We start from the raw sequence: 14,993 nt of genomic DNA on the forward strand, positions 1-14,993 counted from the left end.
ACATTGCCCAGGCCTGCACTATCTTAGGGGGCAAAAGCATCAAATTCTAATTGTAATAATACACACCTCAGGTGATTCCTCAAAAACTCAAACTCGTCGCTGCAGAGGATGAACCAATTAACAGCTAACAGTCCACAGAATTTTAGCTGCTATAAATCGCACAGGAGCTTGCCATCTCTCTCCCTCAGAGTCACAGGCAGATTGGAGTTGCTAGTGGATTGGAATTGATGGAAAAGAGTGTCTATTGGATTAGCTGGGCAACATAACCAGTATGAGAATCATGACCTAATTCTCCTGACATTGAATCCTCTCTGAATCTTACCTCTCTTTTGTATTGGTTTTTCTGTTTATTGGTTTTTCCTGAAAGAGAGAGGAGAGGAGGAAGGGAGAGAACAAGAAAATTAATGAGAGAGACAGAGAGGGAGAGAAGTGGGAAGTTTGGGGTCCATTTGACATGTAAGCTGCACTTTTTTTGTGGTTTTTTTTTTAAATATTTGCTTTTTCTCTCTTAACACTAGTTTTTTTTACACAATTTGAATAAATTTATTTTGAGACACTTTGTTCTCTTTATTGTGTGTCAGTCAGTCAGAACCAACTCATTGTTGACACTCCAAGTGGATTTTTTTAAAATTTTTTAAATAAAATTTATATTTTATACAGATTTACTTAACAAAGTTCATATACATTGTTTTTTCACACCAGATCTTTCCCATTTCCTTTACCCTCCAACACTCATCAAATTGTGTGACCCTGTGATTAACACCCATCCAACACCACCCCTCCCCCACCTTCACCCCTTCCTTGGATCCTCATACTCATTCTACAATAATGGCTTTAATACAGTATTTGTCCTTGTGAGACTGAGTTAGTTCACTCAGCATAATGCTCTCCAGTCCCTCCCAAGTTAGGTAGTGATTTACAAAATCATTGCTCCTGCTTGCTGCGTAGTATTTCATTGTGTGAATGTACCACAATTTCTCAATCCATTCATTTCTGGTTGGACATTTGGGCTGTTTCCATGTTCTTGTGATGGTAAATAACGCTGCTATGAATGAACATTTTTCAGAGACTGTGAGTCTCATAGCAGGAGACTGTTCATCTTTCTCCTCTCTAGCAGCTCGTGGATTCAAAATGCATGCTGTGGGGTTGGCTGCCCAACTGCTAACGACTAAGCCACCAGAGTTTTCTTAAAAACCTAGTGGTAGGGACAGTGGCGTCCCTGAGCCTGGTGAGGCCTCGGAGACCTTCATTGAAAGCTCCGTCTCTCTCTTCCTCTCCGCTGCTTGCAGGTCCTGGCTGAGCCGAGATGGGTGACTGGAGCTTCCTGGGAGAGTTCCTGGAGGAAGTCCACAAGCACTCCACAGTGATCGGCAAGGTCTGGCTCACTGTCCTCTTCATCTTCCGCATGCTGGTGCTGGGCACAGCGGCCGAGTCTTCCTGGGGGGACGAGCAGGCCGACTTCCAGTGTGATACAATGCAGCCCGGCTGCGAGAACGTGTGCTACGACCAGGCCTTCCCCATCTCCCACATCCGTTACTGGGTGCTGCAGATCATCTTCGTGTCCACGCCCTCGCTGGTGTACATGGGCCACGCCATGCACACGGTGCGCATGCAGGAAAAGCGCAAGTTAAAGGAGGCTGAGAGGACCAAAGAGGCCCGGGGGGCTGGTTCTTATGAGTACCCGGTGGCTGAGAAGACAGAGCTGGCCTGCTGGGAGGAAGCGAACGGAAGGATCGTCCTCCGAGGCACTCTGCTCAACACGTACGTGTGCAGCATCCTGATCCGCACCAGCATGGAGGTGGCTTTCATTCTGGGCCAGTACTTCATCTACGGGATCTTCCTGGACACCCTGCACGTCTGCCGCAGGAGTCCCTGCCCTCACCCGGTCAACTGTTACGTGTCCCGGCCCACGGAAAAGAATGTCTTCATCGTGTTCATGCTGGCTGTGGCCGGCCTGTCCCTCTTCCTCAGTTTGGCTGAACTCTACCACCTGGGCTGGAAGAAGATCAGGCACCAGTTTGTCAAGAGCAAGGCTCCGCTTCCTGGTGCTACCGCAGAGCTGAACCAGGGCTGCACCCCGCCCCCCGACTTCAGCCAGTGCCTGGAGCCCGGGCCTGGGGGGAAATTCTTCAGCCCCTTCAGTAACAAGATGGCTTCGCAGCAGAACACAGACAACCTGGCCACTGAGCGAGGCCAGGAAGACATTCCGGGGGAGGGATTCATGCACATTAGTTACACCCAGAGGCCTGAGGTGCCCAATGGAGTCTCCCCAGGCCCCCGCCTCCCCCATGGCTACCACAGTGACAAGCGACGCCTGAGCAAGGCCAGCAGCAAAGCCCGATCGGATGACTTATCCGTGTGACCCTCCGGAGTGGATCAGGACCAGGTGGGAACAAAGGTGGGTCAGAGATGGAAGAGTCGTCCCATCTGATCCTATGTGCTCTTGGTTCTCATCGCTACCTTGTGCCTCTCAGTTCTCTGGTCTCCATGACGTTGCTCTTTTATTCCAGAACATGTGACCAGGGCGCTGTATCTGTGAAGTCAGAGACATGAGCACCCACTTGGACTGCTGTGTCTTCTATCTGCCACCCAAGATACTCAGCGAGACCTTTTCAGATTGCTCAGCAAATACCAAAAACCAAATTAAACTCACTTCTGTTCCTGGTGACCCTCCAACGGGTTTCCAAAACTATAAATCTCAATCAGAGGGAACTGTCTTATCCTTATTTTGTGGAGTGGTTGATGGGTTCAAACTACTGACCTTTCAATTAGCAGCCCAACAGTTAACCTGTGGATAGAAAAAGGGATGGGAAGCTTGGCAAAATATGAGACCTGGGAGGGATAGCTAGAGAGATAGAATAAATATTAAATAAAATAACATACCAAAGGTCCTTGCAAGTCACTAGGAATGCTCTGATTATTGTCCTCTAGCCAAACCAAGAAAACTCTAAGTTCCCAGCCAATATTAAGTGTGAATCCAGGAACTTGACAGATGTTACAGATACTCTCTTGATCTATTGTCTCCATACTTGGATCATGATTACACTGACCTTGGCTGTACCTCCCTCTGCACAGTCTTCAAAAGGGTCTTTGGAACTTGACCAGCAGCCTCAACTTCACACGTGCCTTCAATATGTACCTCTGGCAAATATCCCACCTTGGTGATGTTGCAGCCTTTCCTTCTTCCTGGGCACATGCCAGGTCTTTGGGATGCCAGCTCCTCCAGGGAGTCACTGTTCACCAACTGCCCTAGAATTCCTTCCTGCCACCACCTGACATCCTGTGGCTCCAACCCAGTGATAGAAACCATCCCTCCCGTTCCTCCACCTTTAGCTGTTCACCCTGTGCTCCCGGACTACTTTATGGGCAGGAATGCCCAAGAAGCTGTCGTCCTCTCTGGGATCTTGACCAGATCACCAGCCCTGGAGGCTGGTGGAATTTCCCTAGGTCTTGTTAAAACAAAGAGGGCTTTATGCTCCTCAGAGACAGATTCCCCTGGGAAGAAAATAACTACTGTAAGGATAAAAATGAAGGAGAGAAAACACTGGAAAACTATTTTCCCCTCCTATTTATTTCCCTTGCTGACTGCCAACTTAGAGTGAAGAGGAGGTGTGATGACAGCTATGGTGGCCTCCAGATTCTCTTCCTGGAGGGTGGCCATGGGCGTGGAGGCGGGGGGGGGGGAATCTCCAGTTCTTTTAGCAGGGATCTTACTTAAAAGCATGGAGATTCCTCTTTCCTACCTAGTGCCCCTCGTGAGACTTCCAAGTGGGCGGGAGCTACAGAAAAACTCCTCCTTCCCCAGGAACTGGCCTGCATTTACAATTTGATTCATTCAAAAGGAGTGGATGCTATTTGAGATGAAAAGGAAGGATGCTCAGAATTGGATATTGAGCTCTACAGAGAAATTATTGCTTTATTTTTAAAAAGTGTGTGCGTGTCCAAGAACATGCTCATGATCGTGCATGTGATGGTAGAAGAAGGGGAGGGGACTGCTAAAATTAGGAAACTTTGGAGGAGTTAGCTAAGATCTTGTGTTCCTCACCAGCTGCTTGGCGGAGGGTTCGAGCTTCACTGCACCTGTCATCAGCCTGAAAGGTCAGGACAGTAGGAGGACGAGACATAGAAGGGGCTCAGAGTCTGTCTTCTGGTCCTTCTCCGCTGATATTTTGATGCTGTTATGGCTGAGGAAAAAATGAGGGGGAAGGGGGGAAGGGAGGGAGAATGACCAGTCATTTCAGGTTCTTGGAGGGAGCCACCTTTTTTACCTATTGCCTATCACTAGCAGTAAGATTCTCCTTCCACCCTGGAAATATATATGTTTTGTGAAATGTGTGCTCTTGTTTTAGAAAGTCTATGAGACTGCTCCTTGACTCACCATCAAAAGGCTTTCGGGAAAGAAAAGGAATGTGTGTAATTTGTCTTAATAAAGTCTGGCCCTGTATCTCTGTCTCCCTGTGTTCCTTTCATGCTGTGACTTATAAGAGATGGATGGTAGTAGGGGATGGGAGCATTTGAACCCACCCATCAGTAATGGAAAGAGCTTTGGAGTCAGATATCCGAAGGCTAAAATCTGGGCTGCTGATGCCCTGCTTGATTTCAGCAAGCTTAAGTTATTTCAGCTCTGGGCTTTGGTTTCCGTATCTATAAATTGGGCCTATTAAAAGTGACTTCATAGGGCTTTTTCGTGAGAAACTGTAGAATTAGCAGAGGTTTTTAGGCTATAATAAATCAACCAACAAGCAAACTAAGCAAATCTGCTGCCTTTCAGTCAGTTCTGACGCCATTGGGCGTCCCGTCCAAAGTTGTAAATGTTTGTGGGAGGAGACCGCCCATGTGTTTCCGGTGGGAAAACTGGTGGATTCAAACCACCAACCCTTCCGGTAGCAGTCTGACACTTTATGCAGACTACCCCCAGGGCTCCTGGGAACATACTCTCCCTTTAAATTGTGATTGTTATTATCATTGTTGGTATTACTATTTTTTGTTATTATGTTGGCTACACTGCATTTAAATACCTGAGAAGTTGAGAATGGTTTCAAAATTTTTCCTCCTGGAGCTCATAATCCATCTGAGGCAATACAATTAACCCATTTAGAGGAAACAATTAAAATGAAATTAAGTAACAATTCACTTCTTACTGAGTCTGAGAACCATAAGGTTCTAGGAAGTGAAACACATGAGAGGGAAAAACACACCAAAGAGGGTAGATCTTCCCCAGGCCTTAAAGAATGACTAAGGCTTTAGGGCAATGAAGACCGTCAGGATGAATGACCTCGTTCTGGTGTCTCCTTTTTATAGGAATGTGAAGGTACACTGCCAAAAGACAGACATTCACTCTTCTCCAATAGAGACAACATCATGCTGAGAAAGGCAGAGGGTCCATGAAGAGAAGACACTTAACACGGTGGGTTAATATGGTGGCTGTAACAATGGACTTCAGAATGATGCAGGGTAGGGAAAAGTTCTGATTTGTTGTTCACAGGTAACTATGAGTTGCAGTCCACTTGACGGCACCTAGCATTAACATCATCAACAATGGAGTCTGTCTCTTTGGAAAAGGGGAAAAGAGTGTTGCTCCAATAATGAGTCAAGGAATTGGCTACTTCTTTATTAACACATGGAATGTAATTTCCTAGAGAAATAAGTAAAAGTTAAGAAAAAGAGACAAATATTGTCTTAACTATCAATTGATCTTGTTTATTAGGACAGAAAAGCTTTATTGAGAACCCCTTCCAAACTGAATACATCACATTAACATCTGTCCAAAGGTGAGCTGTTGGTCCAGATAGGTCTGAGCCATACAAAGGAAAAAACACCTAGTTTTCTTTCCAACAACAAATAGTGCATGTCATCATTTCATAGCATAGCTATTAACACTTAACAGTTTATATTACACCCAGACTACAAAAACCAAAGGACTCAGAATGAGTAAGATATCAACCTGAGCTATCTAGTTTAATTTTCATATAGTTTTCAAAGGCAAGTTGTTTAGGGAGTGGATGCCACGTCTGCTTCCATATACCAAGTTTTAAGCCCTACAAACCCCTTTCCTTCTTCTGATAATCAGTTAGAACAGAATTTCTATCATTCCTGTATCTGGTGTTTACATGATTAAATGTTAGTAATACTATTTATTGAACAACATCATTAATATCACATGCAAGCAAGATTCTGCTGAAAATTATCCAAAAATGACTGGAACAGCACATCAGCAAAGAACTGACAGGTGTGCAGACTGAGTTTAGAAGATTTTGTGGTACTAGGGATGTGATAGCTAATGTCATATGGATTTTGGTACCAGAGGAATGTCTATCTGTGCTTCATTGACTATGCAAAGACATTTGACTGTGTGGATCACAACAAACTGTGACTAACTCTGATAAGAATGGGAATCACAGAACACTCGTGCTTATGTGAAACCTATACTTGGACCAGGAGGCAGTCATCAGAACAGAGCAAGAAAACACTGCCTGGCTCAAAATCAGGAAAGGTATACACCAAGGATGCTTCCTATCTGCATACCTTTTAATCTATATGCAGAAGAAATCATCCAGGAGACTGGGCTCTATGAGGCAGAGTGTGGCATCAGAATTAGAGAAAGACTCATTAACATCCTGCGTTATGCAGAAGACACAATCCTGCTTGCTGAAACTGAGGAGGACCTGAAGTGCTTGCTGTAGAAGGTCGAGGATTACAGCCTTCAGTGTGGGTTGAAACTCAACATGAAGAAAACAAAGATTCTCACCACTGGGCCTATTGGCAGCATCACGATAGATGGTGAAGAGATTGAGATTGTTCACAGCTTTAGTTTGCTTGGCTCCACAATCAACACTCTTGGTACCTGCAGTCGAGAAATCAAAAGATAAGTTGCATTGGAAAAGTGTACTGTCAGGGAGTTCTCTAGAGTACTGAAGAGCAACAATGTCAGTCTGGAGACTAAGGTGCACCTGATCCCGTTCATAGTCTTTGCCATTGCTTGCTATGTGTCAGAAAGCTGGACAATGACTAGGGATGATAGGAGAATTGATGCCTTTGAGCTGTGGTGCTGGAGAAGAGTATTGAATGTATCATGGACTGCTAGGAGAACAAACAAGTTTGTTCTAGAGAGGGTGAGACCAGGCTGCTCCTTGGAGGCAAGGATTCTGAAGCTCCATCTGACATATTTTGGGTATATTGCAAGGAGGGATCATTCCTTGGAGAGGTGTATCATGCTTGGGAGGGTGGAGGGACAGTGCAAGAAAGGAAGACCCTAGATGATATGGATGATTCAGTGACTGGGGTAATGGGGGTAGGTATGTCAGAGACAATAAGGTTGGCACAGAATAGAGCAGGGTTCAGAGCTAGTATACATAGGGTTAACTATGAGCCACAAGTGACTCAGAAACATGTAACAACAACAACAGCAACAACAGTACTCCTAAGAAGAATCATAACAGGAATGAGTTTTGGATTTTTTTTCCTAATAGAAAATTTTAATTCTAGAGAGACAAATGACAGAACAAGGGTTTCCAAATAACTAATAGGTGTCTTGAGGAGTCCCTGGATGGTACAGTTAGTTGAAAAGTTAACTCAACTGCTAACCAGAAGACTGCAAGTTCCAATTACCCAGAGGTGTTTCTGATGAAATACCTGATGATCTACTTCTGAAAAATCAGCCATTGAAAACCAGGGCTTTGAACCTGTGCAAACAAGTTCTTTCATGGCCAAGAAAGTGAAACTGGGATCTTAAGAATTTGGGGCTCCAGAATGCCAAAAGGAACAGGAAAAAATTATAAGTCAAAGTCCTGTAATGTGAGATCAAGGGCATTGCTTATTGCCAATGACTGTGGAGGGTGAAACATGTTCAAAGCAGTGCAGTTGACCACCATCTTTGAACAGGTTACCTCTAATTCATAGTCTTCTGGCCAAGAGATTTGACTGTTAGACAAAGTGAGCAGTTTTATAAGAGAGAGATTATAGTTTTGGGAGGACTTTGATCTGAATTTTCCCCCCCTAATTATTGTTCTGGTTCACCCATGTTTTAGGAATTCAAGAGAATAGTCCACAAGACTAGTAGTTTACATGCTTGATGGTTTCAACTTCCTGAAGACAGGAAGAACTAGATGGTGCTAGCCACCACTCACAGCTGTTTGAGTCAAGGAGACAATAGATGGATCTTTATAGAAAGGAAAATGAAGTGAAACAGAACTCAATTTTAAAAACAACTCAGACTCCTGGACCAGTTGAGAATAGAAGAGTGTCGGAGACTATCATTCTGAGATATTCTGTAAATCACGAACCAAAACTATCACCTGAAATGACTGTTTTAGCCAAATAAGAGTGACTCATGAACAAAGTATGTAAGTGTGAATGCTGTAGTCTTTTTTTCTCTCTAACAAAAAAAAATTTATATGAGACCAAATGGTCAGCAATTAGCCTAATGGAAATATGAGAAGGTAAAAAAGGGGCAGGCCAAGGAGATTACTGGAAATGGAACAACCAGATTGAATCAATAAGAGTGCAGACATAGTGTACAAAATATAACCAATGTCATGGAATAATTTTTATAGAAATTTGTAGAAATTATAGAATGGGAATTGAATTTGCTGTTTAAACTTTTGCCCAAAAAGTCTTTTTTTTAAAAAGTAGTCAAATTGCATTTTTTAAAAACAAATTCCTGCTTACACAAGTTTCATTGTATATGTAAAAATTGCTGCTGCAACCATTCCCTCTACAGTGAAGTCTTGCAGCCTTCTGGGGTGGAGGTGGAGGCAGGGTCGCCGTGGAACAGAGATGGTTGCCACTCCAGGAGGGAGTCCAGGCTGGTGGGCAGAAGACTATATCTCAACAGATTGGGAAATAGCTATCAGTATGTGACCCAGAAGAGCCTTTGCATCAGAGAAAGCAAACCAGCAACATCAAGTAGGAGGTGGGGGAAGCCAGGACTCAAGTTGTGCAAAACACAGGACAGGCAGGTGGATGGGACATTTCTCTGCTGGCCAAGAACTCCATCCTCTGATCTGGGTTTGGAGCTCTATCTTCAGACCAAGGAAAGGGAGGCTGACTGATTCAAGCAGAACTTTATTCCAGGGCCTGCGTTCCAAGACAGAGCCCTGTGACAGAATCTTGACAGAGCACAAGATGAAGGACCTTTATCAATATAGAAATATCATGCCAGTGAATAAGGCGATAACAGAGCCATTGTAGTTATGTGCATATGACTTTAGCAAGAGCAACAACCAATATATGAATTTAATAGATGCTTCAAGGCCCCAAGGCAAAGGAATGACCAATAGGGAGAATTTCAGGCATGGACTCAAGTGTCCTGAGTTCACCCCAAGTTGGCACCAAACTCTTTCACTTACAGGCAGCTCGAGGTCATAACTTGAAGCAAAGCTTACATTCCCTCTGCATCTTCGACTGGATGATTTTTCCATCAAACCTTTTGGCCTCAGGTGATTCTGACTCGTGGAGATTCCATGCAAGTCAGAGGGGAGCTGCGCCTCAAAGGGTTTTCAGTGACTGAATTTTTGGAAGCAGATTGCAAGGCTCTTTTCCTAACATAGTTCTGAGTGGGCTTACTCTTCTCTTCTTCTGGTTGCTAGTACAGTGCAGTGCAGTGCAGTAACCATTTATGCCACCTAAGGACCCCTGATTTCTCCACTTCCCAGATCAAAGACTTTAATGGGCTGCATAAACATCCTTGATAACAAGGGCCTCCTCAGAGGAAAACCCCATAACCAGATGCAACTCCTCTCAAGAGTGCTCTAAACTAAGGGCTTCACTACTAGCTGAAGGCTTGGTAGTTCAAGCCCACTCAGAGTCACTGCTGAAGACAAGCCTGGCAATTTGTTTTGGAACGATCATAGCCTTGAAAGCCCGGTGAAACACAACTCTACTCTGACACGCAGGCTCACCATGAGTCGGACAGCTAACAACAGTAGTGTTCTTCAATTTGAAGCCTGGCCAAGGCTAAGGCCTCTTAGACAGCAGCTGCTGTTGCATCAACAGCCAGGATTCCTGGCAGAGTGGAGAGTGATTTTGTGCCTTCCCGGGGCTTGTCTTTAAATAGATCGAAGTATAATATGAAGGCGTTTCAGCTTACAAATATTTGAGGTGAAATTACATGTTTGCAATTCAATGTAGAAACCTGTGGAAGCAGTATGATGGCATGATTAATGTCACCACATTGCACATGTGATACTCTCCTGGCATAGTCCTAGGAAGTTGCATTGCTAGCCCAAAGCTGGTTTGGATCCATTGTCTGGCAGTTCAAATTCACTGGCTCTGCTTGAGAAAAATGGACATTCTCTTCGCATGCGTTGGACAGCCAGAGAAACGCAACCAAGGATCAACTATGAGTCATTTCCAACTTGACAGCAATGACTTGATTTGACTGAAATGGTATATAAAAGGAACTCTGGCGACATAGTCCCTAGTGTGTTGTGCTGGAACAGGCCAAGAGTCCCTGGTGACTCAAACCCACAAGTGTCTCCCTGGAAGAAAGATGGGCATTCTCTTCCTATTAAGATTTTAAAGTCTCAGAGGGAGCTCTGGTGGTCTAGTGGCAAGAAGCTGCGCTGCAATCCTGAAGGCACAGGGTTCGAATCCAGCATATGCTTTGTTGGAGAAGGAAGAAAAATCCTCCCCCAGGGCCAGTCAGATCCGATTTGATGGTACACAACAAGAAAAGAAAAAAAGGAGAAGGGAAGATTTAAAGCCTCAGAAACCTGATGGAGCCTGGAGGGCCACTATAATTTGAAACCAATATGATGGCAGTGAGTAGTGAGTGAGTGACATTGCTCTTCTACAAATGGTGTAAGGACTGGTGCTCTGTTATGCTTATGAAACCTATATAAACCTATGGAGGGTGTACTTGACTGGGAAAAAATAAGCATAAACTACATATTTTAGTCATTGAGAGCACTGAGTGGCAAGAAGCTGCACCGCAATCCCGAAAGCACAAGGTTTGGATCCACCAGCTGCTCCGAGGTAGAAGGATGGACAATCTCCTCCTGTGTGATAACTGTCTCTGAAAACCCTGCAGAGGGTCAGTTATGGGTCAGTTCCAACTCAACGATGCACAACAATAACAGTCATAATGAAACTATCTTGCAATTATTAAATGCTTACTGTTTTCTAGACATTCTGTTTGTAAATGATTTTTGAAATTATCATATTTGATTTGTATAGCAATCCTATGAGTTAATTTTGAGCCCACTTTACAGATAAGGTAACAAGAGACTTGGAAAGATTTCAGTAACTTGCACAGCTAGTAGGTGGCCAAACTCTAATTTAACCTCTCCTCTCTCTTATGCTTAGTTTATGCTTCTTTCAGTGTTTTCATATATTGCAGACTGAAAGATTTAAGGTAGCACAGTTTGGTGGGTGGAGGGAGGGGGTGAAGGAAATGGGAAGGCTCCAGGAGAAATGATGGGGTCATGATGGGCAAGGTCTAATGGTGATTAATTTTATAAAATGTACTGTGTGGGAAAGATTGTATGAAACACAATGTGAATGAAAAATAGTGTAAAACACAATGCATACAAACTTTGTAAGCAAATCAATAAAAAAAGATAACTATTTTTTTTAAAAAAGCAAAGAAATAAAAGGAACAAGAACTAAAACAGTTGTGCCACTGTAACTGTGTTTTTAATTCCCCATAATTTCTAGACTATTTTGATGTTGTTATTTTTGTCATTTAAGAAGTTTTAAATATATTCATATTCAACCTTTGGGCTAAATTTGGTATTCTTCTGGGGTGGCTGCCAGGAGCTGCCTCTCCATTTCCGCTGTCCTCATGCCTGGGAAAATGTTCCTTCTTTTGGGCTCTGAATGCCACCCTTAAATGGAATAAGATTAGTAGGAGGCACCCACCACCAGTCCTGGCTGTGACAGCACATGGTCGGCTGTGGGAATTTGTGAGTTCTGGAGTAGTACTGAAGGTCCTGTCCCCATCTATGAACTCTTCCACAGCCTCAGTGCTGGGTGGAAATGTGTTCACCCTCATTTGGCCACAGGCAGAGCTCTGTGTGGGCTGACTGGGAAGATACCAGCAAGAGAATGCTTCAGAGACTGTCCTGACAAGCTAAGGCTGGAGAAGAGAGAGCATGATCTCATGGACTGAATTGGTGGTGGTGGCGGTGTCAGTGGTGTAAGCCCACTACTGCTCACAGCAGCCCTAACACATCAGAACCTTGCTCTATCCTGTATCACTGTAATGGTGTCTACTATGATCTAGGTTTTTGTTGCAGTTACTGTGTTAATCCATCTTGTTGAGGGTCTTTCTTCTCTTTCACGGACTCTTTACCTTTTCTACCATCTCTCCTAACAACATACCCAGAATATGTGAAACAAACTTTTTCACCATCTTCACCTTTAAGAAACACCCTGGTTGTACGTCCCCCAAAACAGATTTGTTTGTTTTTTTGGAAATCAAAATGAGATACTCTTCACCAATATCATGATTCAATTCAGTCTAACCCTAAAAATTCAGTGACCCTGAAAATATATGTAGAAGTTCTAATCTTCCTCCCTCCAAAAATACATTGAAATTATAATTCCTGGCACCTATGAGCATGGCTTTGTTTAGAAATAAGGTCTTTGAAGGTGTTATTGGTTAAGTTAACATGAAGTCATTCTGGAGTAAGGTGGACTCTGATACAGTATGACTGGTGTCTTTATAAAAAGAGGAGAAGAAACACAGAGAAACAGATGCAGAGGGAAGGTCGCCAGATGATGAAGGAGACAAAGATTAGAGTGATGCATCTATAATCCGAGGAACTCCAGGAATTGCTAAGAGTTACTAGAAGCTACAAAAAAGCAAGATAAAATCTTTTCCTGGAGCCTTTAGACAAAGAATAGCCTTGCTGATAACTTGGTTTTGACATCCAGTCTCCAGGACTGTGACAGAATAAATTTTGTTGTTTTAAACCAGAGGAGGAAGAAAAGACCAAAATGGATGTCAAAAGATACTCTGGATATTGCACTAGAATGCCAACAAGCCAAAATAAATGGAGGGAAATGATGAAATCAAAGAATTGAACAGATGATTTTAAAAGACAGTTTGAGAAGATGAGCAAAGTAGTATAATGAAATGTGCAAAGAGCTGGAGTCAGAAAATCAAAAGGGAAGAGCTCACTCAGCATTTTTCAAGCTAAGGGAACTGAAGAATAAATTCAAGTCTCTAATTGCAATACTGAAAGATGCTGTGAGCAAAATCTTGAATGATCCAGGAAGTATCAAAAGAAGTTGGAAGAAACACACAGAGTCACTGTACCAAAAAGAATTGGCTGATACAGAACCATTTCAGGAAGTAGCATATGATCAAGAATCAATGATAATAAGGAAGAAGTTCAACTTGCTTTGAAGACCTTGACAAAACCTAAATCCCCAGGAATTTATAAATATCAATTGATATGTTTCAACAAACAAATGCAGCCCTGGACATGCTCATAGGGTTGTACAAAGAAATCTGGAGGACAGCTGCCTAGTCAACTGATTGGAAGAGATACATATTTATTTCCATTCTACTCTACCTCCCATAAAAAGATGACCTGACAGAATGTGGAAATAATAAAAAAATATTAGTAGTAGAACCTGAAAGCAAAATCTTGCTGAAGATTAAAAAAAAATAGCTAGAATAATACCTTGACAGAGAAATGCCAGAAATATAAGCCTGATGGCCATGGCTTTAGGGATGTCATAATGATTTTGGCAGAAAGCAGAGTGCCGGAAAGATGTCTATATGTGTTCTATTGATTATGCAAAGACATTTGGCTGAGTGGATCATAACAAATTATGACTAACATTGAGAAGAATGGGAATCTCATAATGCTTGATTATGTTCATAAGAGATCTATATCTAGATGAAGAAGTTGTATGAACAGGCAAGGGATCACTGCATAGTTCAAAATCAAGAAAGATGTGTATCAGGGATATATCCTTTCTCCATACATTTTCAATCATATGCTGAACAGACCACTTGATAATTTGAACTTCATGAAGAAGAATGTGGCATCAGGATCGGAAGAAGATTCATCAATTACCTTCACTATGTATATGACACAACTTTGCTCGCTAAAAATGAGGAGGACTTGAAGCACTTGCTGCAGAAGATCAAAGGTTATAGCTTTCATTATGATTTGCATCTCAACATAAAAAAAAAAATTCTCACTGCCGAGCCAACAGGCAGTATCATGATAGATGAAGAAAGGATTGAAATAGTTAATGATTTCATCTTACTCAGATCCACAATCAACATGCATGGCATCAGCATTTAGGAAATCAAAAGGCGAATTGCACTGGGAAAGTCTGCTCTCAAGGGCCTCTCTAAAACACGTTGTTGAGAAGAAGAAGAAGAAGAAGAAGAAGAAGAAGAAGAAGAAGAAGAAGGTGATGATGATTTTGGAAGGTTCAGAGGAGATGGCTTTCTAGCAGGAAGAGATCACATGTATTAAAATGAACACGAGAGATAGAGACTTATAGAATGTTTCAGGAGCTGGGAGGAACTAAAAGCAATGGCAAAAGATGGATGCAGAGATGAGAAGTGCTTCTTCTGAGAATTCAGAAAATGTGATATTCTCTCTGTAGGCATTAAGAAACAATTCCATTTCCTCTGATACCAAAACACTGGGAGTGAGTGCTGTGTTCCCAGGTACTAAAGGAAGCAACATGCCGTATGGGCTACAGAGGGAAGACCCTTGGGATTGAGAGCAGTGGTTATATATGAGACTCTACACTGAATCAGGGATGAATAGGGGGATGCAGCTGAAGCAAACACAGCTCTTCTCTTCACCTCCATTCCAGATGCAGGCAGGTGAGCTAGGAGCGTGGAGGCATTGAGTTCAGGACAGCTACGGCCCTTAGGCTGATTGGAGAGAGTGACAAGCACCCTGTGATAGCTGGCATGGGAGTCATCTTGGTATGGGTAGAGCTACCTAAAAGCTAAGCTCTCAGAGAGAATCAACTCTGGCTGTTCAAACACACACTTTTCTGCTTTCTTTTCCTGA

The 14,993-nt window shown here is 43.0% G+C and overlaps 1 protein-coding gene across 1 annotated transcript; it reads left to right on the forward strand.

Annotated features, from left to right (window-relative positions):
- Positions 1-1,306: 1,306 nt before the first annotated feature.
- GJA5 (gap junction protein, alpha 5, 40kDa) lies at positions 1,307-2,362 on the forward strand. Its single transcript, XM_006899523.1, has one exon. The coding sequence runs from the start codon at positions 1,307-1,309 to the stop codon at positions 2,360-2,362; it is 1,056 nt and encodes a 351-aa protein (XP_006899585.1).
- Positions 2,363-14,993: the final 12,631 nt, after the last annotated feature.

Source organism: Elephantulus edwardii, unplaced genomic scaffold (genome assembly GCF_000299155.1).
Source record: "Elephantulus edwardii isolate Elephantulus edwardi_28Jun2011 unplaced genomic scaffold, EleEdw1.0 scaffold00260, whole genome shotgun sequence".
NCBI classification, from domain to species: domain Eukaryota; kingdom Metazoa; phylum Chordata; class Mammalia; order Macroscelidea; family Macroscelididae; genus Elephantulus; species Elephantulus edwardii.